This window comes from Paralichthys olivaceus, chromosome 2, assembly GCF_024713975.1.
Source record: "Paralichthys olivaceus isolate ysfri-2021 chromosome 2, ASM2471397v2, whole genome shotgun sequence".
In the NCBI taxonomy this organism is placed as follows: domain Eukaryota; kingdom Metazoa; phylum Chordata; class Actinopteri; order Pleuronectiformes; family Paralichthyidae; genus Paralichthys; species Paralichthys olivaceus.
Genome location: NC_091094.1, coordinates 26,141,111 through 26,167,864, shown reverse-complemented (window position 1 = coordinate 26,167,864; position 26,754 = coordinate 26,141,111). Strand labels below are relative to the sequence as shown.

The 26,754-nt window shown below is 39.5% G+C and overlaps 1 protein-coding gene across 1 annotated transcript in view; it reads left to right on the top strand.

Annotated features, from left to right (window-relative positions):
• iqsec1b (IQ motif and Sec7 domain ArfGEF 1b) overlaps positions 1-26,754 on the top strand; it is a 192,399-nt gene that overhangs the window by 57,125 nt on the left and 108,520 nt on the right. Inside the window, exon 3 of the mRNA XM_069513451.1 lies at positions 7,268-7,375. Coding sequence (XP_069369552.1) covers positions 7,268-7,375 — 108 coding nt within the window. The remainder of the gene's footprint in view (positions 1-7,267; positions 7,376-26,754) is intronic.

Here is a 26,754-nt window from a genome sequence, read left to right as displayed (position 1 = left end):
CTGGGAGAAGTGCGATGCTCTGCATGCTGACATGGCAGTTTGTAAGAGGGACCACACCAAGGTTAACTGGGCTGTAGTGGCCAGTGGCTGTGTGCCTTCATGTGGTATGCACCAGCACACCTGCATAAGAAAATCTCCTGGGGCCCAACAGAAAATAAGATGCATTTAGCTCTGCTCTGCTTCAGTGCCAATTGGGGTGATCCAGTCGAGAACAATACATGATAGAAACTTAAAGGTTCTCACCATAAAGGCCATGATCTTATTAGACTCCTGCATGCTGCATGCATTCGCATAGCAATGAGAAGAAATCGATTTTTGTGAGGCTGCCATAACTCCATAGTGCTTTCAGACAAACTTCTTTTTAACATTCATGTGATAAGCAAAGGGAAATGCTTGTTGTGCAATTAGCATAATGAGGGACGTTGTCAATATTGCTGTCTATGTTAATCATGATGATTATGGAAGCACATGGGTTTCTTTATTCAGGCCATGAATATAAACATAACAAAGGAAGTTTGCATAATTACAACAATAACAGGAGAGTTTTATTTAACATATGACTTATTAGTATTATTTAACATTTCACTTCAGTGCTAAATGTTCACTTTTATTGTTTTTCATTTCAATTATACTAACATCCAAAGCTTTTTTTAAACATTTTTATTATAATGTTAAGGCCACTATAATCTTTCAGTAGAACACACACACATTTTTTAACACAGGATGCAAGAGACTTTATCCTTTGGTATTTGTATGCCCACCCATCCATCGACATCCCTTATGACCTCTGTGCAGTAGTGGAATGTAACTACCGGTAAGTACATTCACTCAGCACCTGCATCCAAGTATAGTTTTAGAACTTTAACATATACTAGATGTACTTACTTTTCAGGTTTAAAAGTTTGAATCTCTGGACTTTTGATTGGCTACTCAGTTAATCACTCTGGAATCATAATACTGTAATGGTTTCAGGGCGCTGCCTTCTGTGTTATTTTACTCAAATATACTTTTATTGCAAGGAGTTGCATGGATCAGGAAGCTGGTGTTGAATTAGTCTATATTCCAGCTGGGATGTTGTCCATTAGCACAGAGTTGATATTTGCTGTTAATTTTACACTGTGCAATTTTCTTGAAGTAATATATAAATGCTTAATAAGTATAAATTAATTATTTTCTCTTTTGTTTAGTAAAAATGTATTAAGCTTCCTGAATATGAATTAAGCATTGTCTCTAGCGGGACACCTGTTGGTTCTCTGCTGCTGTGATGAGCCCAAAGAATTTCTTGACAATGAACAGAATACATGCAGCAGAAAAGTTTCCTCCAAAAGAGAATCATTAGTAATTGGACTCACTTCATAGGTGAGAGTAGCTTGGGTTCCCTGTCTAAGACATTTGAAGGTCTTAATTTGTTGTCTTGAAGAGAGTATTGAAACTATAGCTATCATATTCTTGCCACAGTCCATGAAACACAGAGGTGAAGCTTTGCAAACAGTCTTGATGGTAAAAAGGAAGAATTAGCAATTGAGGCATTTCCACATTCTGTTTTGATCACCGTTACCACTATGTTAGCCTATCCTTCAGGAATTGCACAGCCAGACAGGCCCACGTTCCTGATTATACGTATGTTACAAGGCCTGTGTTTGTTTTTCCGTTCCTTGATCTGCTCCTGAGGGATAAGAAGATATAGGCCACGAATGTGCTGTGAAGTGGTTGCTTGCTCATATCAGAACAATGCCTGTGGTGTTTGTGGTGTTGGCGGCAATGCACGGCACAGTGAAGTGGCCCAGTTGAGCACAAAGCCTCTCCTGTAACACAGATTTGAGTACTCAGCATTCAGAGGCGTGATAAACTACAATAATTAATTGTGAGGTAGCCTCCATTTTTTTAGGCAGGCCTCATTACATATATGAGCTGGGCAGTGGGCACCATCAATAATTTTGTCTTTTTGCCTTTGTCTTTACAACTGAAGCTTATAAATACCTCTCCCTCCGGTCTTCATTGATGTGATGCTGCTGAGAGACATTAGATAGGGAGACTGATAGAGCGCGAGCTGCTACAGCAAAGCCGATTTCCAAAGGCCTCATACTGAAGCAGCAAAGGTTAATTGGATTCTGTCAAAGCGATATTGTCGGGCAACGTTTAATTCTCTCACATTACCACTTATATTACCTTGTTTAATTCTCTTCCTTGGAGAAAATGCTTGTTTGATCGTGTCATAATCAGTGCAGGAGATCTTTATGAACCTATCAGGGCTTGACAGTGCCCTCTATGAGTGCAACAGCAAGGTCTTGATGTTTCTTGAGTTCTAATAGAAGTAAATAATGTGATTGATAGGGTAATATTGAAAAGAATAGCTTATGATGTCCAACATTAAACATTTGCATCCCTTTCTTTTTAAGTAATACCGAGCGTAGTTACAGACAGGGGCAAAATGCAGCCTATCTAGCTAAAGCAGGAAGATTAGGATTTCTGGATTATATAAAACAAAATCGCTTAAACCTGATTTTGGAGAAGTGCGGTACATGGCAAACTCTGTGTGACATAACCGACAGAAGGACAAGCTCCTCATCCATCGGGCGGAAGCAAAAGGTGGGGGTGGTGTGTCTCTGGGATTTGTACAGAGGAAAAAAGTTCTCACACTCATAAGCTTAGCGCTGTGTGTTGTAGGACGCCTCAGACGCCCCCTGTGTTTGTGTTTATCTCTCCCTTGTCTGAAAAGCTGCTCTCTGCACCGAGCCCTGATGGATGGAGCTGAAGTGTTGGTGGTGGTGCAGCAGCGCATGACTGTGTTTCCAGAGCTGACCTTGTTGTATTGTGCTGATTAAGAGAGGGAGTGTACAGTATTGACTCTCACCAACGCCATCACCCCTAAAGCCTGACTCCCCCCCCCCTCCCTCAGAAATGCAGATGATTGTTTTGTGCACAGTCAGAGTGGCTGCACTGGTACATGACCCTGGAAGTGAATAACTCTTTGACACAACTTATATTCACAGCATGCAACATACAGTAATAATACAGCAGATATACGTACATGTACACCACAACATTAAAACCAGTGACCAGTATTGAATTTGTTGTTGATTAGAGTAAACCTGCCGTGGGCCGTGCGTCCTCTGCTTCCAGCCTGTTTCTGAGACCCAGCAACCAATATGCTGAAAAGTTTCATTTAAAAAGTAATTTAATCAGTCGACATCTGTTACCTTTTTTTCTGTTCTCCCCAGAGAAGGTTTTTTTTAGTACTTAATCACTGTATATGTGAAAACTGATATTTACATTCCTCATTCTGCCTTTAAAATGTTGCATGATTTCTTCTCACTATTACCTTTACTTCTTTCACTGTTGTAGAAATATTTTTACCTCGGTAAAAGATTTGATTACTTCTTTCACCACAGCTAAAATCAGCAACACCTAAAACTGTCAGTAATCAGGTAGGAATGACAGAGCAGCATGTCGTCATGGCTTTTGAGGAGGGTCTTTAACCTAAATGATCTTTATCAGTCTTTTCTTGCTTGTTGTGAAGATTTGTCACCACTTTTGAGGTCGTCACTGATATGAAAAGATTGTTGTGAAGATGTGAATACTGTATATTAATATGGTTACAGTCACCTTGGAAAAGCCAGGGAGAAAAGGTGTGGTGTGCCATGGTACATGTGGACATTGGCTGTGGGCATAAGCATGTGATCAAATGTAAATAACAGGAAAAAAACGGATTCAAGCAGACGTCAAACTCTTGAGGTTTTGGGTTCATGAGGCAAACGGTATTATACTCACCACAGAGATTTACTTGGCTGCTCACGCAACTCCAGGCACGTGTTTGCTGATTGTTGTTTGAATAGTGGGGTGACCCTGAATTATACAGCTCCTTGTAAGACAACACCGCTCAAATGTATCTTCCATCAGTATTTGCTATTGTCTTATCTAAAGGGCGACAGGAAGTGGTAAAGTGGTAAAACCGGCCTCTTGCTTGATTTGATTGGCTGCCTGGGCCATGTCCTGCAACTCCACATCTTGCCCAAGTTGAAAATGTTTTACCTTCCCAGTGCATCTAATGCATGATAGAGGACCTACGTTTCTAACAACACTGTGGACAGCCTCTAAGAGTACTTCTGCGTCACTAAACTTCTATGTTGACAAAGCATATTAGCTGTCACAGTATGTGAATACCATTATTAAGCTCAGTAAATCCTTGAAACCACTTTGCCAGCCCTCTGACAGTGAAGAAGTTTTGGGAGTCTGTGTTTAGAGACGACCATTATGTAAGCAGAGAACCTGCACTCCAGTGATAACAGGAATCTTATGTACTGCAGCCAGTCGGAAATCTCCATCCAGGACCTCACCTCCATGGAGAGATTAATGCTGGCAGCTGTGGGTGACAAAGGAGCACAGGCCGTTTGTCCTTGGGACACGTTTATCCATATGGCATGTTGCTGTTAGATTTACATTTACATTTAGGGGACACGCCCTTCGTCGGCTGCATTCGTAGACCGATTGCGTCACAGCGGCACGATTAGACTGTCCCACTATGAAGGCTCCTCCAAATGTGTCCTTCCACTCCCGAGCAACGGAGGCTCCTTCGGGTGGCTCTTTCCCAGCCCAATATCTCCCATGATTCATTGAGCTTCAGTGATGAACTGTTTTACAAAGAGGTAATAGCAGCAAAAAGCGAGGTGAAAACATCAGGAGAATGAATTTTTCTGTGGAAGTATTCAACCTGATAGCTAACAGTAGACATGTTATAAAAACATCTTTTCAACATTTTCAATCAACAGAAGAATGTTTTCCTTTCTAGTTTTGTCGCTATAGGCAACGGCTGTAACTGCGGGACAGGCTGATGACGCAATAGGAAGACCAGACCGTCTCATTTCGATTTGGCCGACACGGTGTAAGAGGCCATCGGAGGATACAGCAGACGTCAGCTGCATAGACCGGGTCCTGAATTGAGACACAGCTAGGGTCTCCCCATCACAAGCTGCATCACAGTGCAATGAGTCCTGGAGTTTACGCCTCGTAGAGGAACCTAGATGTTGTTGTTTTTACCCTTCAGTCAAGATGACACATCAAATCTAATTATTTTGATCATACAGATGATTAACTAGCAAACAGTTTGATCTGGAGCTTGACGGCAACATGATTTTGTAATTATTTCTAATATTCCCCAGTGCATCATGCCAAATGCTCTGTGTTGTCGTGGTCTGTTCCAGTTATTGTCATCGGGCATGTCTCTTGATGGTCCCAGATTACTACAGTGATGTAAAATTGGCTGTAATTGGACTGTGCTGTTCATTTGAGGAGATTTTAATGTCTCAGTTTATTCAGTCATAACACTGCCCTAAAAGAGTTTCATTACTTTCAATGATGTACAGGTTAATAGATGTCTAAAGCAAATGTGAAGAAATGTATTTATTTATGATTCTTGAGTCTCAGTAATAAAAAAGGGAAAATGAAGTAAATGGTTGTTTAAGAACAGATGGAAGAAGACTACACATAAACTGTAATTTAAGGGATTTTTCCTGGAAGCCTTTAAATATGCCTTTCATAACATAACAAAATACTCTCTGATAACTAAAATGTTTTTTCAAAACATTTTTTAACAGGAAAACTAAACTATACAATGCAGAATGAAGTTATTAGAGTTATCATCACTTCAAGTCCAAACCAGTGTCATGATTCCTGACATAAAGTGTCTTGTTCTTATCTCACCCTTAACAAGGAAATTGCTTTAAATCTGTGTCAGGTTTGCACGATAGCATTGTTGCTTGCAGAGCTCTTCTGATCATAGCAGAAAATGCTCTCTCTCTCACTGTGTGATTGTTGTGATGTGTTGTGTGTGCCTGTCAGACACAGACGCTGTTGTTGCTGCTATTAGAAGAGGAACAATCTGGGGGGAAAAAAGATCAATTTAAAGAGAATGACTTTGCAAGGTTTTTTTTTCCCAGGAAAGAAACAAAACATGTTTCATTGTGAAATGAGAAAACTGAAGGTAACTCTGTCTAACGGAGTGTTTGCTCATGGAGGTTGTGATGAGTTGAAAAGGTACTGAGCAGCAGAGTTGGCCAGAGGCGGCACATTATCCAGTGTACCAGTTGTCATCAGACCTCACTGGGGGATGGTTCAATGACAAGTGGCTGCTTCTTCCATTACTCAGCCTGCTGCAGCAATTAGGTACCAAGGGGAGACTTATAGGTGGTTTATTTACAGCCAGTCCTCTGTTCCCCCCCGACAGCCATGTGCTGCCCCTCTCTCCCCTCTGCTCTGGGTGACTCCTGCTTGGTAAAGGTTTGCCTGGACTTTGTTCCCTGCCCATGGGTATAACATAAGCTGCATTACATAATGTCTGTCTGAAACAAAGTTGAGTAAAAAGGTGAGAATGTTCTACTGGAGCAACAACATTCGTTATTTTTAAAGCTTAAACCAGCAGTTTGCAAACTTTTTTGCTGATAATCCCTCCATATGAATTAATACCTCCTGAAAACTCTGATCATAGGTGGCCAAGGTATGAACAGATGAAAAGTGATTTGTGCCTTTCAGAGTGAAAATAGTGAAAGGGCATTATTTCACATGAAAGAGGAAACATTTAGAAAAAAGATACAATTTCATAGATCCTCTTGACACACTAGTTTCATCTCATGACCCCTTGTAGTGGTCCTGACCCTTCAGCACATTAGAAAATGATGGCATTTATCCATCCATCCATTTATCCGTCTTCTTGCGCAGATAGGGAGGGGGGGGGCAACTTGTGTTGTTGGAAGTTACTGCTTCAGAGGTCTGAACTGAGAAGCTCATTGATGCTCACAAGTTAATACCAGAACGTGATTCTAATCTGCTTCCTCTTGTCTTGTGCTTTCTTCCTGTTCATATCTAACAGTCACAGCACTTTACATGCAGCCTGGTACATTCTGATGATCTCATTTCCTGCCTTCCTCTCTCTTCCTCTCTCCTCCTCCTCTCTCTGCTCTCCACCTGGCACTGAGCTCTGTGTGCTGATTCAGCCTGATGTGATGATGCATATATGAGAGTTCCAGGCTCTGGTGAGGAAGCATTAAAATGCTGTGGGCAGTGGACGGAGGTGATCCCTTTTTCTATCAAATGCAACGTTAAGCTCAGTGTGGAGTCAGCGTGCCAGCAGACCCCCTCACTAGTATGCAGTGCAACACAGTTCATGCTGGAACAGAAACATGTCACTGTCCATGTCTGATTTTGAATGAAATTAAATAATTGTATTGCAGTATGAATTGCTTCAATGTGCCTCTCTCTTCTTATGTTGCAGGCGACACGCCTCATTCCCCATAGAAGTCTCAGAGATCCCTCTAAACCTAATTGCCCCTCCATGTAGAAGAAGTTACCCCTGTCGCAAATGGAAATCTGCATCTTTTGGGTAAATCGAAGGTTTTTTTTATTCCTTCTTTTCATCAGACCATAATTTACCAACCTCATTTCCTGACCATCCGTGTCATTACCTGTCCTGTTGCTACTTTACAGTATCATCCTGATCTTTTCATTCCTCATGCTGCTGCTGCTTTTGAGTGTTTCTTTGTTTGTCAGTCTTTTCCGTTTGCTCATGAAGACGTCCACCACCTACTGCGCTCAGGCTGGTAGGTGGCCGCCTCGACTTCCAAATCTGCTCAGTTGGAAAATGAACATCCCTACCCATTACAGCCACAGAAGCAAAGTAGAGGCACAGTAGGGGAACCAACTACTTTCTGGAAGAAAGCAGGCATAACAGACCCCTGTGATGTCACATCTCTTCCTTCCACTTCCTCTATCATTCAGCATTACTTCACTAGCGGTGAAATAGATGGATGTCTTAGAAAATGAGTGAGAAGCTTTGCTGCACTGGTACAACTTTGTGGATTATATGCAAGCAGTGTATTTGCATAAAGCATATCGCGGCACATACAGTGCGGTGCAGAAGTGCCCTGCCTGGCTGTCCATGCAGTCCTCCTCTCTGTGGATGCTTTTCCTTGGAGTTCATTACAGTTGCTCAGCGAAGCCCTGAGAGCTCCTCTGCAAATGAGGAGAGATGGGGAGAGATGGGGAGAGATGAAAACCCTGAGAGCGTCGAGCAGTGGGACTTAGGCTTCAAAAGCGTTGTGGCAATTTCAAAGGGTTTTTATTCTTGACGCCATGCTCGCTGCATCTATCGAGTCTCCAACCCCGAGTTTGAGAGAGATTTAAAAGGCAGGTTTGTGGGAAGGAGAAGATACAAAAACTTAACCCCCCAGGCTTTTTACCTGGAGGAAGAAGACAGTGAAAGCTCTAGTTAGGTGTGTTTGCTCGCTAGATGAAGAGGGATGAAGAATTAGCCATAAACCCTTGTGATTACAGGTCTTTAGCTGTCCCACTCTGTTAGGAAGTACAGTATTTGCCAACAAACATGAAAAACAACTGCACATCAATTACAATTACCCAGGGAGTTTTGTTCTGAATGACATTTGGGTCAAGCTGGAACTTACAATCGGAGTAGGCAGGTGTGTAGATTGGATAAGGAATGTAATTATATTAAATCCCTGAGAGCCAGAGAGTGACACAGTGGTGCAGGTAAAATCCCACAGTGGAACAATATGCTGCTGTCCAATGAAACAGCTTTTTTAGCCGTTGTTTTTGTCAGATTTCAGATTAAAGGTTTATTGTCGACTCAATATGACCCTGCTCTATGGTTCATTTCACTTTTGAATGATTATTCAAAATGTGAGATCGCAAAGAGGCATTGCTTTCATTATGTCACAGCACTTGAGCAGAAGGGGCAACATTTCAATTTGAAATGTGAAGATGCCTTAATTGTTAGTTATTGGGCTAGTAAACCCATTTACACATCCAGCAGACTCAGTGTCTTGGCCTCTCCATGTTTGTAAGTTCATATTCACTTTTATTTTTGTTTCCTCTTTTACAACAGCTTTTTTTCAGTTGTTAATATAAAGATATGACTTAGTGTAGCTTAAAAATGCACAATGAATAATTGCTCTAAAGACACTTTAGACACTGCATACTACCCATGATCTACTGTTGGATAGCTGGATAGATAGTTTGCAAGCGAAGAATAGTTTATGTACAATTCTTGAAGGTTAACAGAAATTTTGAAAATGTCAAAGCTTGAATATTACAATGAGATACTCAAAACTGGTTTTACTTCAACCAAGGAACAAGAAATGCTAACTATAATCGTTTTTCTCGCATAGCTTGTCAAAGCTCCTGCTGATGTAGACTAATGCACAAACATGTCATGTTCTGAAGGAAGCTTCATTCTGCAAAGAATCATACCAGCCTTCACTCTTTAGTCTTTTCACATCCACAGTAAGTTTGATTAAGTGAACAACAAGTCACTGGACTGGTTACTGAACTGAACTCTGCCATAATTCTCTCACATCACTAATAGAGCTGCTGCAATGAGCTGCAAGGCAAACAAGAGCAAAGTATTTTAAAACTCTTTTAGGTCACTTTAAGCAGTTTTTCTCCTGTTTCATCAACTCAGTTTCATTTCTTACTGTAAAAACAACACTGAGAGATGCATTATAACGACAATCATAAAACAGTATGATGTTTTCTAATCTAAGCATCAGAACTGGACTTTTGAACTTGAGCTTTTGAGCTATCGCACATGATATCTTTTTTCAGTGCTTTATAAAAAGAGGAAATTGAAATACTATTTCATTACAACTGGACAAACTCTCCGTGTTGATATAGACCATGTGATACGACAGTGCAGAGCAGCTACTCAATGGACCTGATGCTGAGACTCAGTTCTCAACTGCTATGTCCAAGGTCAAGAAGGAACTTTGAAGCTCAACTATAAATCTAGTTCCATCCCCCATTCTGCTGTGGTTAACTTTAGCTGGAGACCAAACATGTCTGTATGAAATGTGTTCATTTATAAGTTGCATATGTTTTAGGATGTGTTGTTGATAGGTTAGCATGATAAACCAGGCTCTGTCTCAGCATACTGCCAGGCTTGAAAAATTAAAAGAGTAATTTTGTGTTCCGAAAAAAACAAAAACCCAGAGCTGCAGACGTTCCATCTGCATATGGGAAGACATTCATTTTCATTGAGATCAGCTTTTCTATTTGATCTGTGTCCTTCTATGGATCTTTTTTTGTGCGTTTTTCAAATAAAAGCTTGGTGAGGGTAACTGCAGGTATTCAAAGCCTGCCAACATATGATGTTACTGAGGTTAACAGTTTCTCTATTTTCCAATATGGTCTCTGCGCAGTCGTGTGAGTCCAGATTACTTCCAGTTTGTGCTCCATTGGATGTTTGGATGTCACTGGTGAGAATCACAAGAAAAGGTAGTGATCTCTGTAAATGGCTTTTCTCTAATCCGCAATATCAAGTACATCCATATACAGCACATTCTCCCTACAATGCTGCACACTGTGTTTCTGTCATGTTTCTCCTTGTATTTGAGACATATGCCCTTCAAGCACGGCTATAATACAGTGGTTCCCAAACCAGGTGTTAGGACCAACTTGAGAGTGACACAGAGGGAGCGTTGCAAGATAATTTAAGAATATAAGAAATGAAATATTAAATTCAGAAAAATTCTCAATATCATATTTTAGCCATTTTTGTTCCATAAAATGCCATAATAATCGTTATAATCATTTGCCCTTTGATTTTCTTTTTCCGTGTGATTGCTGCAGGTGATTATGACAAATGAGTGAGAGCATCAGTTGCAGTAGGTTAATTTACAGCACCACAGGATTCACTGCAACATGTGCACGTATCATTTGGGAAAATGGGAGTCACATGTCTCTGACACGGTTATTTTGGGAGTTGGGGCTGAAAATATTGGGAACTCTGCAATAACACACCTGGTCTTGATTTAGTTTCATTTTGTTCTGCACTGATAATATGTCTTTTGGCATGGCTGAGTTGGTCATTTAAAAAAATGTTGGTAGTAGAGTTGAAAAGATTGCAGATACATATCTGTATAAGTTCTGTAGAGGAACATGACAATTCTCTGTCATAGAGATATGTTTGTAACTACTGGAACCTCTCCAATGTAATGGCTATAACTGCTTTTCTTAGGCGAGGTCTGATGTCAGATGGTAATGATGATGATGACTATAATGATTATGCTCACAGCTTATGGATTTTTTTTTCCTAGAATAGCAGTTGGGACATATTAACTTTGAGTGCAAGGGCAGGGTTTTGATGAAAAGTAATGCACATTCTGAACATAAATTCAACAAGTCAGGCGTTGAAAGGACTGAAAGACCATACTCTTGACTAAAGATAGGAAAAAAACTCAATAACAGCTGGTTTTAGCTAAAACAACTAGCTCCAACCAATCCTCACTTGTGGTAGAAAGTTATTCTTGTATACCTTCTTTCCTCCAGACGGGAGACCACCTGCTGTATGAGGAAGCCATACAGTTTGGATTGTTTTGATTTCAGAGTTGCAAAGATCTGGCACTCTGACAAGCGTCATGTTTTCAGGATGCATATTAAGTCCTTCTGCATCAGGAAGCGGGTCTTTCTTTTATATTCGGTGTACTCCAACAATGTTTTTTCTTCCACATATTCTTCTTGCTTGTGTAAGCCAACTGCAGATGTCAGGTGAGCTCACTTATTTCTTACTCTATGCCATCAGATTACTTTTTTCATTTTAAATCTTTAGCTACAATTGACAATGACTCGAGTGACTTAAGTTCCCCTTTCATCACCAAGCTTCAAATCGGTGAGACAGACCTTAAAATAGATAATATCAAAGCAGAGAAGTACACTCAATACTTTCATTTCCACCTTGTCCTGCTAAGGCTGTGATCCTAATCGGATCTTGGTTCTTTTAGAACCAAAAAGACATTACTCAGCTATTAAGGTTCTGACAGGTCTTTTTGGCATGTGTTCTAGTTTAACAACTGTGGCCCTCCCACGATCACTGTGTCTCAGTTGTGTTCTTGGCTTAGTAATGAAGATATATTAATTTGTTCTAATGCCTCTCTTTGCTCTTGACTGGAAAAAGCCATGCATGTTTAATGAAGCCTGGCCACCTCTGTGGTGTTGCCTAAGGTAGTCGCAGCACTAAGCTCAAAGTAATTGTAGATCTTTTACAGTTAGTATATTAGTAGTGAAGTTAAAATGTCCCAACTGTTTATTCTGCGTGTCTTCTGCCCTCTCAAGTATTGAAGGGTGAATATGTGAAGAAATGGCAATCAGCTTTTCTGTTGTTTTAAAGACTGCATGGTTTGACTTGCACATTTACAGTAGTGGCCCTCTGTTCCCATTATACCTGCATATGGAGACAACTGTCCTCTATAAGATTTATTTAAATGCATTGTGTTTGGTGATAAACCCATTGGATAAACTTGCCTGACATTTAGCTTTGCATGACTATGTGTCTTATCAGGCTAAAGGGCATTAGGAAGTTATTCATTTGAACGACTTATATGCACAAAGCTTTAAAGTTTCTGACTTTACGAGAATGACATAAGAAATACTCAGCAGTATTTTCACCTTGTTGTTCAGGGCTTTTCTCTGTTTGTAGACAGAAGTCCTCTCATCAGTTGGAGGTTGCTTAATTCAGTTCACGGACTGCCTGATGCAACAAAATATTAATTTCCCCCTGGCTCACGTTGGTGTTATTTTGTGCTGAGATGCATAGAGAGTGGCTGGTTTACTTAACCCATGATACCCTTGACAAATGGCTGCTTTGCCTCTGAAGTTGCAGGAATAGCATGGTATGTGTATGTGTATGGGTGTGTGTGTGAGTGTATGTGTTTGTGCACTTTGGTACACATCCAACAAGAGGACCTCCTCCTTGTTACACATTCACCAACAGGGGACTACCAAGCCAATAGGGGATATTTTGAAATTCTAGAAAATGATTGTACATTAAAAAAATGTCAAAGTCTGACATTTTGTCAACTGCTATTAGCTCATATTTAAAACTTAGAAGAAATAATCATTCTGCTGACCATTTTATTTCTAATTGTATTGTTTTCTTTTAATTTTTCTAAAAATACTTCCATTAAATTTGAATTTCAATGATCCTGTGATACTGCATTTTACTCAAGTATATTTCTCTACAAATAGTATCTCCATCTGTGGTCAATGGTGTCTATTATTTACATATTTTCTTTAATTTCATTTAATTTGTTATTTCCTCTTGTATTGCCTCGCTCTCATCTCATCTGTTCCCTTGTCCACCTCATTTACCTTCTGCTGCTGTAACAGGTGAATTCCCCAAACATGGGATCAATTAAACTTATCTTATCTTACAATTTCTTACAACTGCAACCTGCTCCCATTGGGCAGTATTAGCTGTCAATCACAAAGCATCTCCACTGCAATGCAAACCATGTCTATTTTACTATAATTTGCAACATGAAAATGAGGCTGTATTGAAGGAGACTGGAAAAAATGCATGTGTGAATCATTTTTTCAAAAGAGGTGGACATTTATAAGTTTGGGGTTGAGGTTAAGGAGCGGAGAGGGGAGAGGGGGGAGATGGTTGACAGGGTTTAGGGAGGGGAAGGACGGGAGAGATGAAGAGTGTGGGATGTTGAGGGAGTTACGGAGGTGTACAGGTGTTTAAAGGGAAGATAGAATTTCTTCTTTCTCTTCTTCCTCTGTCACACCTCTCTTTCCTCTCCTTTTTCTCCTCCTCCTCCTCCTTCCAGGTTTTCTTTCTTCATCAACTCTGTTTTTTTTTTTGAACTGCAGGTTGCTATCTGCCAGTTTTCCCTATTTTAATTTTTTAAGCTGGCAATGACTTCATCCTTTTCCTGGATGATCTGCTCCACCTTCTTCTGGAGCTTTTTGCTCAGCTCGTTTCCGCCCATTCAGGTCTCAGTCCACTCGAGTCGGAGACAAGCGATCAATGAGCTTACCTCTTTCTCCCTCTCTTTCAACGTCTTCTTGATCTCCGCCTTGTCTTCCTCCAACCAAAGCCGCACCTTCAGCTGACTCATTCCTGGCCCAGATCAAGTTGACTTTAAAGAGTAAATTTCATCCTGCATCTGCCCTTCCCTTTTATTAACCCCCTTGGTAGTCTCCTTCATTTCTGTTTCCAACCCTTTTGCTTTTCTTTGTTCCACTTGCCTTCCCTGCTGGCAGTGCCTGCTGAGCCAGCTCCATGTTTTTAGTATTTTAGCTTCTGAATTTCTCCACAGAGGAACTCACTTTGGCAGGAGATGCCACAACTGGTGATGGCACAACTGGTGCAAATGACTAAAAGACAAATATATGAATATAACAGTAAAACACATTCTCATCAGCTTGGATTACACAAAAAGACAGGAAGTCTTTCACCTTTCTACTGATTCACCTGCTGTTTTTTAAACTTTTTTTTAAAACTTTTTATCCTTTGAGAAACGTTCACAATTGCATCACTTTCATTAAATCAGATGATGAATCAGTTCATCATCTCTCCAAAAAAATTAGCACAGGAAATTATGTTTATCAACACAATTTTTTTCTGACATTACTACTAAAACATTGACATTGGTCTTAAATTACACAGACTTTTACAGTTTCAATTGAAGAAAACATGTATTTAAAATGCTCAGTAGATGGTCCTGTCACCTTCCAGAGATCCAGATTTAATACAATGAATATGGTTAGTTTTTTCCATTTAGATGTACTTGTCCGTTGGTCTATTTTTATTGTTTTTCTGGTTTGTAGGTATAGAGGCCTACTGTTTTTGGATGTAAGCCTATATTTAAAGGTTTCGTGTGTTTTTATCTGTGTGATTGTGAAAGGCTGCATCTATGTTCCACAGGTGTGGATCAGGCACACACTATTAACCTGAACTCTGGACAGGATTCAGGGTCAGGATAGGGAGGCATCATGTTTGGTTTAACATGTCAATGCAAGCTGCTTCTAAAATCCCACATTAAGATACAGATAATTTTTTCTACATTATAAATGGACGCAGCGGAGCTGTTTCATGACCCAACGTAATTAAACATTGGCACATGTCTCCATGCTGCACTGTTTCTGTCTCTGTTGCCCCAACAGTTTATATCCGTGTATGTACAAAATCTCTGAGATTGTATTGAATTTGTTTATAACAGTGTAGTTTTGGGATTTAGATATCTCCACACCCACTTTCTTTCTTTCTATTGTTTTGTTTGTAATTAAAATCCTGTCCAATTTTCTGCATGAGGCCATAGCTGAAGAAAAAAAAAAACTTGAAGTTGCAGATTGTGCCTTGCATCTGTGTCATTATTTGGGATTGTGACGCAGCATTCAGCACATGTAGTTTTGTGGGATTTATAAATACTAACAATGCCTGACATTGGAGAAGCGGGAGTATTTATAGATTTCTGTGAATACTCTGCTCCAGTTACATTCTTTTGAACACAAGCAGACAGAAATACATTCTCCTTCACCCCAGTGGGTGGCCTTTATTGAACACATCTTTAGTACCATTAAATGCTAATTACGTAATGTGTGCTCTGTTTCCCACAGTTTTTTTGTTGGTACTTTATACAGTAGTGATGGGATTTGAGGTAAAATGCTGTTTGATAATCTGCACTTTGGGAAAATGACAATTAAGCTACTTTAAAGGTGCAGTCTACTGATTTTACATGTCGAAGCTAGTTTACAAACTATGAAAACAGTGAATGCTGGCTATGGCTGTAGAAGTGCTCTCTGTAGTGTGAAAATTTGTAACATTATCCTGGGTATCTCTCATTCTTACTTAGTAAGATGATGTTGTCATAGCACAGCTCTTAAGGTAGACACACCATTGTTAAATGTTAAACCTATATTTATTTAGCCAAGTGTGGATAACTGAAGATATCAGTCAGACTTTTGTGTTCACACGGAGGATGTGCGGAGTTCAGTGCATGTCTGAAGGCAGCTTTAGTGAAGCCACATTTAATAGACTGTGGACACCGGACCCATGGTGCCCACAGTTGGCACTGATGCTCCCAGCCCCTTCCGCCAGGAAACCCACATACACACAACACACAGGACAAATGTGTGACAAAATGCAGTAATTTGTTACTAATCCTCGTAAAAGTCCTACTTCAACTTCTTGATCATGACCTGTTGGTGCTGTTTTATCCAGAGGTTTGATACTAGTTATGTGTCTTAGTGTTCAGTGGACAGACATGGTTAGGGTTGAGGGTTAACGGTTTGTGTTGCTAGCAGAACATTTTGAATCACCTAAATTTGCTCACAGGTGGAGTGTGTGAAATCCACAACTTCACTGTGAGCTGAGGACTTTTGCAAAGCTCTGTTTAACCACCTGGGATATGTTCCAAGTATTTGGAAAATAAATACTTGCCATGAAACATTTCATACTGTAAGTCCAGGGTTTGTGAGCTACATAGTAAATTGTGTTCATGTGACACTTAAGCAGTCAATTTTACTTGATTTTTCAACAACAACTAACACCATAATACTCATTGATCATTTATAATTAAAGTGAAAAGTGAAACCATCAACTTAGTAAAGCAACACTGCACCTGTTTACCCAGAGTGATGACAAACATCAACATGCTTGGTGACTAAAAGTCACCTTTCCTCAGCGTCTTCTGTTTCAGTTTTGACATTTCTTTATAAAATCTCTCTTGAAAGTTCCCCAACTTTGTGCTAGTGCTGTACTAAATTGCTTGAGCTCTCCCATGAGTTCCTAGTAGTTTTATAATCCCAAAGAGAACTGTTGAGTTCTAAAATAAATCAAACGCCCCAGCGGCACAGCTTTTGCCACCCTGTTCTCGGCTTCTTCAGAAAGTATGATATAGAGATAATGCGTTTTTCAATCAAAATAATTTGCTGTGTCCACTGATGAAAGGATTCATGTCTCTCTCCCGGGAAAATACTAACTGTGTGTCATGGATCCTATAGCATTCAGGTCGGATCCTGGAAGATTTGTCAGTGAGGTGAGCAAACAGTTTAAAGCAGTTTCTATATTTAGTTTATATTCTGTGTCTTTGTCCAGCTATAACTCTTGCTAATTTTCCAATGAGTATAACATATGAACTGCGATAGGATATGTGATAATTAGTCTGTTACAGTCAGACTAATTAACATCCTTGATTTCTACTATCGGATGTATTGGTATTATCTCAATTATTGTTTTGTTCAAACCTCTGGCATGCTGCCTGCATCAGAGCTAGTGGATGTACAACGTACAGGGACCAAGCAGACTAGTGCTCCTTCCCCTGGGCTAAAGTTGCCGATGATGGGAGGCAGACAGGGAAGGAGTGCTAATTCATCATTGTTACAGGCTGGGTAATAGGGCTGCGCCAGTGGCCAAACTATCACAGGCCTGCCGCCTCCAAAAGGCAGTTAATTAACTTTTCATCGGCTGTGAGAGGATGCATGAGTATGTGTGAGCTCAGCTGACAGTCCTGGATGCAGCCTGCGGAGCATGGATATGTGAAGTCCAATCCCCAGCCCTGCCGGAAGGCTAAGCTCACTGGCAGGAACCACACTGTGTGTTTCTGGAGGACATATTGCCACTCTGTCAGTTTAGAGCTGGATCCACACAGATAAATGCCCAGATTATTTGCATAATGGTTCTTTCAGCTTCCCCCTGTGCATGCTTTGGGGCCTCTGAAATATTTAGTTTTGCTGAGAATGAAAGTGCTGTGTTTCTCTTTGTGTCACCACCAAACTCCACAGGACATCAGATTTTCAGCACTCAGAACCAAAACCATTCAAGATATTACTTTATTGCACTTCACTGTGTTCAGTAACACAGCATCTTATTCTTGTCTTTACTTTCCAAGTCAGAACGGTGATATGATAAATTCTCAAATACCAGATTTGGCTCAACTGGTTAAAGAACCAGCCCTTTATTCAAAACGCTCTTATATCATTTAAGCCTTTATTCTCAATGTTCCTTGTTTTTCTCAGTTGAAGTGGTCCTTCTTTTTTAGTGAGATGTTCAGGCCTGTTGGTTATTTATAAAAGCTCCACACTCCACAAAAAATCAAGAATCTGAATAATCCACAGAAATATCCACGTCCTTCTTTCCAAGTAAATTTACACTGACATTTACGATCTATATACGATCCATGTTCTGTTCTCAAGTGTCGAGTGTCTACTAGATGGCCAAATTGCATCACACGTGTCTCTCGTGTGATATATTTGAAGAACCACTCAGCATGATCTAACAACATGGCGGATGAGGAGCTGGCAGTAAAAAAGGCCTCAACAGCAGTGGTGTGGCAGTGGTTCAGCCAGTTATCTGTAAACTTTGTCCGGCAACGGTTGGCATTTCTGGAGTCAGATCTATTCGGCTATTTCAAAAGAAAATTCCCTAACATGGTCTTGAAAAACAAACTGGCTGACACAGTCATTAAAATGTGACATTGTTTCTTGTGTTAACAAAGAGGGATTTAAGATCCTGATGCTCACTTTAGATGCATGATGGGATATACCAGTGTCTTTATATGGGTTAAATGGAACCTGAATATTCTAGACAACACATTTTACAAATTAAAATGTGGACACTGATGTGTGTTAAAAAGACTGTGATATGTTGTTTTTTTTTCGCTAAGATCCCCCAAATACTTAATGTACATTTCTATAGCACTAATTAAAAAAAAAAACACCACACCAGTTTCAATTGTGTGGATTTCTACAAGTACAAGTAGAATACATATCACATACTCATTGTTACTTATTCATCAGTGTATAATCAACTGAAATTAAAAAATATATATATTTTAAATCTGACCATGTTCCTTGTTTCTACAGTATCCCACAATAGACAAACACCAGAGCACGTTTCACATTGTACTGCCACCTGAAGGCCACCTTACAGAGTACTGCATGCTGGGAAAGGGAGGGGTGAGGGAAAGGGTATCGACTTTGCTATTTTGTCTGCAACTTCACCACTAGATGCCACTAAATCCTACACACTGAGCATTTATTCTTTATGTGGTTTGACATGGCCGTTTTTGGTCATCGTGAAGATTGTATCATTGACAGTTATTATTTTTAGGCAAATGTTTGACATTGACTTTTCAACAGCTTTAAAAGAAAATAAATTCTTTACTGGTTGACTTTTAATGTGAAACACCTGCAGGAAGTTGTAAGCCATTTACTACTCCCCAAAATAGTAAACATTGTACACAGTAGTGCACATACCAGTGTAGACCTGACTGTAAAGTTCTCTGACCATGTCAGTTCCAGCTATGTGGCATTTAATTGCAGCTATTTAAAATCCTAAAACATTTGGAATACCACATTTGCTGCCTCTTAAATTGTTGGAGTTGAAAGCATGTATAATGCATGGTTCTGGGTGGATGCTGTAACCTTTTAAAGCAGGGTTAGGGTTTGGACTAAAAAATAACTTGGAGGGCTATTTTGAGGCCACATTACTGCAGATGCTGCATGGTGGTAGATGCTATGGTAATCATCTTTCCTGAATTTTCTTTTGCAGAAGGGCTTTGTAGACTTCCTTTTAACAGAGGGTTCTGTTTTCAAAGTAAACTCATGTAAGTCTCATGCTAATTATGTTTGTTTAATCTATCAACTTTGTTTAACTCAGTTGCAATGTTTGGTGCAGTCTCAATATGGGATACTAAATAGGCACTCAATTATGCTCTTTTACATTCACTATATGTGACTCCTCACATTTAAATGATCTACACTGTACTGTGAATAGCCTCTTTATTGATAGCCATCACTCCAGCTTCATAAGCACACTCAGATGAAAGTGAGTGGTGAGAGTGGCTTTTTCTTTCACTAGTATTCAGGACCCAATATGCATATGTAGGACAAGACAGGTAGGTGGTGATGAGTATCTATTGCGAATTTTAACCAGTTTACTGAGACTCTGGCTGGGCGGGCAGGCAGGCCGGTAAACAGAGAGTCCAAACTCAAAAGTACTCAATCACAAAACACTAAGGAACTAAGCAGGAACACTAGGTAAAAACAGGAAGCAGAAATGAAGCAGTGCAAAACAAGACCGCAGAGATGAACAAAACACAAGGTTTTCAGAGAACATGAATACACGAACTGACAAAAGTAGACTAAATACTCCAGCGATGCAGGGATACTTGTGTTGCCTTGAAATTAGGTCATGTTTATTGTGTTCATGAGAAGAGTCCATATCAACACCTCCCCCCCTCTTGTGATACTCAGAATTTTCTAAAAGCTCTGAGTTCACAAGCTGTGATGTGTCTGCTGACGTTTTCAGAAATAGCAAAGGACAGGGATGTTTATTTTACATTGGATAAGTTACTATGTTGCAAAGGTAGCTGCTGAAGAACTTCTTCTTTTATAGTTTTTTTCCAACCTTATCTTTTCCCTCTGGCATTATTCCTTTGGATGTACTGCATCATGTTGTATGTATGTAAGCTTGCAATATTGTTAGCCTCTGCGAATTCTAGTCACTGACAGTATCATTAATATTAATGTCCATGTTGCAGTTGCCTAGCAGCAGTGTTCTCACAACTTGATCACTCATACACCAAGCAGTGTCTTAATTCAGGAGATGCATCCTTCAGAAGATGCATTGCGTCACAGCGGTGTGACTAGGCTGTATCATTTCAGAATACCCTCAAATGCAGCCAAAAAATGCATACTTCCATCCCCATGAAACAAAGGCTCGAAAGGGTGGATTTCTTCTGGCCCAACCTGTCCCAGAATTCATTGCGCTTTGGTGGCAAACCGTTTTCAGATGGAACAGTGCACCTGTTAAAAAAACAGGTGGCATTAAAACCTCCATGAATTGCCGGCGGGATGAGCAGGTGACACCGATCACAGAAATCCTCTGCAAACCAGACTCAACATCTCATATCTTAACCACAAGCTGTTACCCACTTGTGTTTATGGCATAGAAGACTCGGTAGGGCATGAGTGCAGGCAGCTGTTGATACGCTTCAGACTCTACTTTGATGTTACACCTCAACATAATGCATCTGATATTTGTGAATCCCTTCTGTTACATACTCAAATACCAGAGACAAAGTACATTAAAGTAACTGTTTATTTGTAGAGAAATGTTGCTATAGGTCACATGCAAATTCTTTATAAGCAAGCTAGCATTACTTAACAACATATTGCTAACAGGTTTCTCTATATGGTCCCCACAAGATCCTGCTGCTCTGGCAGATGATGATATAAGCCACAGCATGGCCAATATGTCTTAGTACTATGCCTGCTCGCCAGGATTTTTGTCCATGGGTAAAAAATCACATTAGCTAGCAGCTCTGTTGGTGCCCTTTTGTGTGACAACTTTATTCAATAGTAGTAGCAATGTTAAACATACTAGCCTTTATATTCTGAATACAAAAGTTGGTGGACACTTTGTAGTGCAGTTGTTTAAACGCTTTTCTGTTACGTCTGACAGTGCTTCTTAATCTTGAGACAGGCTGCGGTATATGATAGTCTAAGTAAATTGATGTAAGGTACAACTTCTGAACACGTTTTGGTGTCCCTCGTAGTAGTTGAGTAGTGCACTATATAGTGGAAGCACACACACACACAAGGTAAGAAATATCAAAGGTCACTCAATAGAGCGCATACCTTTGCCAAGGTCCAATAGTCCCTTTAAGTTCAACCAAGTTGCAGCAGATTGCACACACTCATCGATACCAACCTGAATCTTTTAATTGAGATTCACACGATCTCGCAATGTTAGAGGAAGTGATACACAATGTAATGAGTGATTCCCTGACCTGCACCTTTCCAACTAGTTTCATGGTAATCTATCCTAATTTATGGAGAAACAGATAATTACTGATGAAAATGCAAGTTCCTTGGCAGAGGTGATAAAACGTAAAGGAACAAGCTGTCAACAAGTCACTTTAAGGTCCAGTATGTAAGATTTAAGCGACAGGGATCCATTGGCAGTAAATTAATATAAAATAATCCTAGTGATGATTTCATTAGTGCGTTTCATCTAAATTGTACCAATTGTATTTTTTTACCCTAGAATGGGCCATTTATATTTATATTTAAATTTAAAACTTATATATATTTACGGGAGCGGGTCCTCTCAAAGGTGGCCGCCTTGTTTTTTTAACAGTTGTCCAGACTGGACAAACAAAACATCTTTTGAGTTTTTATGACATCTGAAGGCTGCCACAGGTTCTTTTTCATGTTTGGAAGAGGAGAGTGAGGTGAGGGGTGTTCAGCAGCAACAAGCAACTTTACCACTAGATTTAACTTAATTCTACGCACTGAACCTTTAAGAGTCACCTGAGGAGCAGATCATTACACAAATGTGTATTGTATGGAATCAGTGTTTTTTACTTTATCATCATGATGATCTTTTTTTCAGTTAAGCTGACCAAGCAGCAGTTCCCAACTCCTCTTTCCTCTCTCCCTCTCATGTGACGTGCAGGATCCAATCGATCATGAATTTGGCTCCGCTAGATAGTTTTTCTGTGCTCCTCTTGGGAGTTCTCAGCGTTGAAGCAGGCTCTTCGGGCTGGGGTTTGGCACTGCTGATAAATGCACGGGGGTTTGCAGAGTGAACTGCACCGCTGGCCCAGCAGCAGCAACAGCGACATTGATCCCCCTACATTCTCTTCATTAGCCCCAATCAGATGACATAGAAACTGCTCCACATCAAAAGAGCTGCATGAAATCAAACTCTGCAATGTGTTGCTTACTAGGCCGTTAACAAGTACCCAGCTGGTGTTACTGACACAGTATGTTCACCCACATTGGATTTGTTGCTGCCCAGTTTCTGTTGATCACATTAAATTGAGTAACTAGAAACTAGAAACGATTACTTCTCCTATTTACTGCAATATACTTGCCTTTAGCTTTTACCTCAAAGGCTGACCATGAAAGTAATAACTGACTGAGGTGATTATTTAGTGAGGTTATTTTCTATTTACATGCTCACATTTTATTCATGTGAGTTTAATAGAAAAGCAATTTTCATTCGGCCTTTTGAAACACCAATTCTTTCTTACTGCTTTTTTAACTGGATGAGCTTTTTCATCACCATCATGAATGCAGCCTTGTACTTACATTGTGTAAAATCAAAAAGATGGTATTTCATGCTTACAGTACAAGCTGACCTGGACTCTGAAAAAGTGTTCACTTACAATCAACAGAGAGGATGCATGCACCCTGGCATATGTACATGCCATCAAGTTATCCTTTTTTTAAAGGTTCAGTGTGTAGAATGTAGTGACAACTAGTGGCGAAGTTGCTTGTTGCAGTTGAATACCCCTCCCCTGACACTCCTCTTCCAAACATGAAAGAGAACCTGTGGTAAACTTCAGTTATAAAACTCAAAAGATGTTCAGTTTGTCCGGTTTGAACTTTTGTAAAAACAAGGCAGAGGATATATGTAAATATAAAGTATTTAAATATAAAGGGCTAGGGTAAAGGAAACAATTTGTACACTTTAGATAATTACACTCGTGAAAATAATGCTAGGATTGTTTGCATATTCAGTTTCTGCCATTAGATCCCTTTCACCTATATCTTACACACTGAACCTCTAATGTTTTCATAAGTTTGTCTTGACAATGGTTAATCTTGAAGTTGGTTTAGAGAGCTGCCCCCAGTAACATCCCATGGTCTGCAGCTTTTTATTTTTCAGGTTTTCTCGAAGAAGTTTGTAATTTGAGATTAGAGGCCATCTGGGATAGTAGAGGAATATAATCCCAGTCTATTCATTTTCTCAGTTTCAGCACAGTTTTTGGAACAGAACAACATATTTGATTTTCCTGCAGGCACGCTGTGTTATTTTCTCTGATGCTGGGGGACAGCCAGACATTGTCCATGAGACTCAGATGGTGGAGTTTGTTGTTGTATAATGTGGTTAACATTGACAAAACAGTCCCCACATCAAAATCTATAACCCCAGCACTGGTCAACGACCTGATGGCCACTTTTATATACAGATGCAAGTCTCATTTCTTCACTCCAGGCATAACTCCATTGACCCTATTCAATAGTGTTGTTGTTCATTAGAAGCCCAGTTTTCCTTTATACAGGTCATTAGCTGCATCCCTGCCAGCACCTCCCATGAGATGGATTATCCTCATCTATGCAAAATTTGAAGTTAATGAATGCAAAAGAGGATGTTACTAAATTTAGAATATATATTTTATAGAATATTATGGAAAATATACAAAACTCCCCCCACCTGTTCTAAAAGCGTGAACAATGGCAAGGAAGTTTTTAATTATTTCCATGGCGGCATCTGCTTGTAACTGTCAACAGGTGCCAGCATCAGCGGGTTGAATTTAAGACATTCATTAAGGTACAACATGTTGTGTTTCAGCATCAACAAATCATTACCATGTTAATTTGGAATCATAAGTTTAATTATTGTAAACAAACAAGTCTATTGCCAAGAACACATCTTTTGTGCCACTGGGATCCTAGAGAGTCATTCGTTGGATTGTTTATTTAGTTGTTGTTCTGCTGTTTTGTTTTTCTTTTGCAGGCCGTCATCAACTTCTTTTTTAACTGCATAGCTTGAGTTTAGTGAATCTGCTGTGGGTTCAATTGGGGTTAGATTGGATAATTTAAGTAAAAGAAACCGACACACTACCAGTAAAAGCTGACACCCAACAAGATAGCTGTTAGTCAGGTACACACGCACACACACACAAAACAATAAACCAACAGTCAACAGCCATTAGACCGTATTAATTCTAATATGTAATATCCACATGCTCAAGGTAATGAAACATGGATGAGTCACATTGCACTCTAATCCATCAAATAGATGTTAGGATAGCTCACAAAACACACTAAAATGTTGACCTAAAGGAACTGTCAACACATCACCACTGTCTTATTCAGGGTTCATCCTGTGGGCACTATGAAAATGTGTAACAGATATTCAAACATATGACAGTTTACAACCTCATGGTGGCTTGAGAGGAAACGTCAGATGACCACCAACAATTCATTGTCTGAGGACCGTGACAACATTTTAATGGCAATTTCTCAATCATCCACTGAAACAATATTGTCTTCATGCTCGCACACCATAACACAGAATTAAGTTTTTAAGTGATTTCTGTATGTGTATGTGTGGCAAGAATATTATTTTAACGCACACATCATTTTATTGACAAAGTTGTCGTTTTTTTTGTCTTTAGTGTAATCATGGGCCCGGGCACCAGGCACTGGACTGTGAAGAATACAGCTTTCTGTTCTCACTTGTGATTCTTGTGAATTATATATATATATATATATATATGCCCCTTGTCATCACAATTAATGTGGCCTTTAATTTGTCATTATAATAGCCACAATATCATGTAGAAATGCTTCAGGACACTGCTGAACACGGTGGAATTAGACTTGGCTTAGTTTGAAATAATGCCTCAGTGCCTGATTTAGGGATTGGCAATTTCCACATACATTAATCATCGCTTTCAGCCTGAGGCAAAGTAGAGCTGCACAGCCTCTCCTCAGCAGCAGGAGCAACATTAGATTATGTACAATATTTTACTAATATACAGGAAAATAATATTTGACATGGAAATATAACAGCTGTAGAGATTGTCTTATTTTTTTTGTTGGCGCAGACCAATGAACCAGCTGTTAGATGTAAGCTGACCAGCAACTACACCTGCTGTACAGATATCAGAAAAGTTTACACTTCCAGAGGTTAAGAGAAACCAGCTTAGTGTGCAATCATGAATGTGTTTACATTCTTATGTAGCTGTTAGTATCCCAGCTAGCTGTCGTGACGTACTACCTTTCATCCTTACCTTATGTTGATTAAGATAAGATAAGGTAAGATAATCCTTTATAAATCAAACCATATCCAACCAAATTTGCAATATCACAGCAGTCAAGTCAAAATAGGCATCAGTAATAAGTAACATGAAGACTTACGTGTAGGGAAATATAAAAATGAATATAAAGAGTTGCAGCTGCTGATTATTTTTTGAAGCAACTGATTCATGATGAGTCGTAAATGTCGTAAATCAGTAAAATATGCCCATCAAATTATCACCAACCCGAGGTGAAACCTCCAAACGTCCAAAATCATTGCCAGTATGACAGTGAGTCATTTGTCTTAGAATTCTAGATCAATCAACTATAACAACAACACTGTCTATCAATCTCATTTCAGCAGCATTATTTGAAAATGATGACCCAACAGTTATAGTGTAATATCTCTCTTCTTATAAAAAGTATATGTCACTTTATCAATTGAACACATATACTGTGTGTGAAGAAACATTTAATAGTTACATGTATTAATTCTAAACTAATTTAGGAACTCTTTGAAGAAGTATATGAAGATGGCCAATGATTAATTGATTGATTGTAAATTCTCATTCAAAAGCTGGTAAAAAAAAATGTAAGAGAACGGTTTCTTCACTATGGAAAAGGAAAATAATTCCACTTCTCTTTTACATATTTCTGATCAATGTTCAAAGTCTTGTGTAAAAGCAAGCCTGCGAAACCTCGATTTGGCACCTGATTTAACATTGATTGGGGAATCTCACTGTGCTGATGGCATTAGTGATGTGTAAATGGACATGTTGAATTTACTAAGACATGGAGGGAGTTTTAAAAAACATCCTGTCTAATATAAGCAGGTCCAGAATCAAGGCCTGGTTCTCTCTGCTGAGGTAAATAAAGGCCATAGATTAAAATTGTACAGTTGATCCTTAAAACAACTATGCATGCAGATTTGATTAAAAACTGTTGTAGAGAGGGTTTTTTGTTATTAGGTCTGAAAATTGCATATAAAATAATTGTTGCACAGCTACCTAACAAACTAGTGTAATTTTTAAAGGTGAACCTGCTGCGGTCACCTCAGGCATCTTTTAGCTCAGGCATCTGAAGTGAAAGCAGTTGTTGAGGTATAGACACGTGTTTGTGAAGTACCCGTATATCGGATCAAAG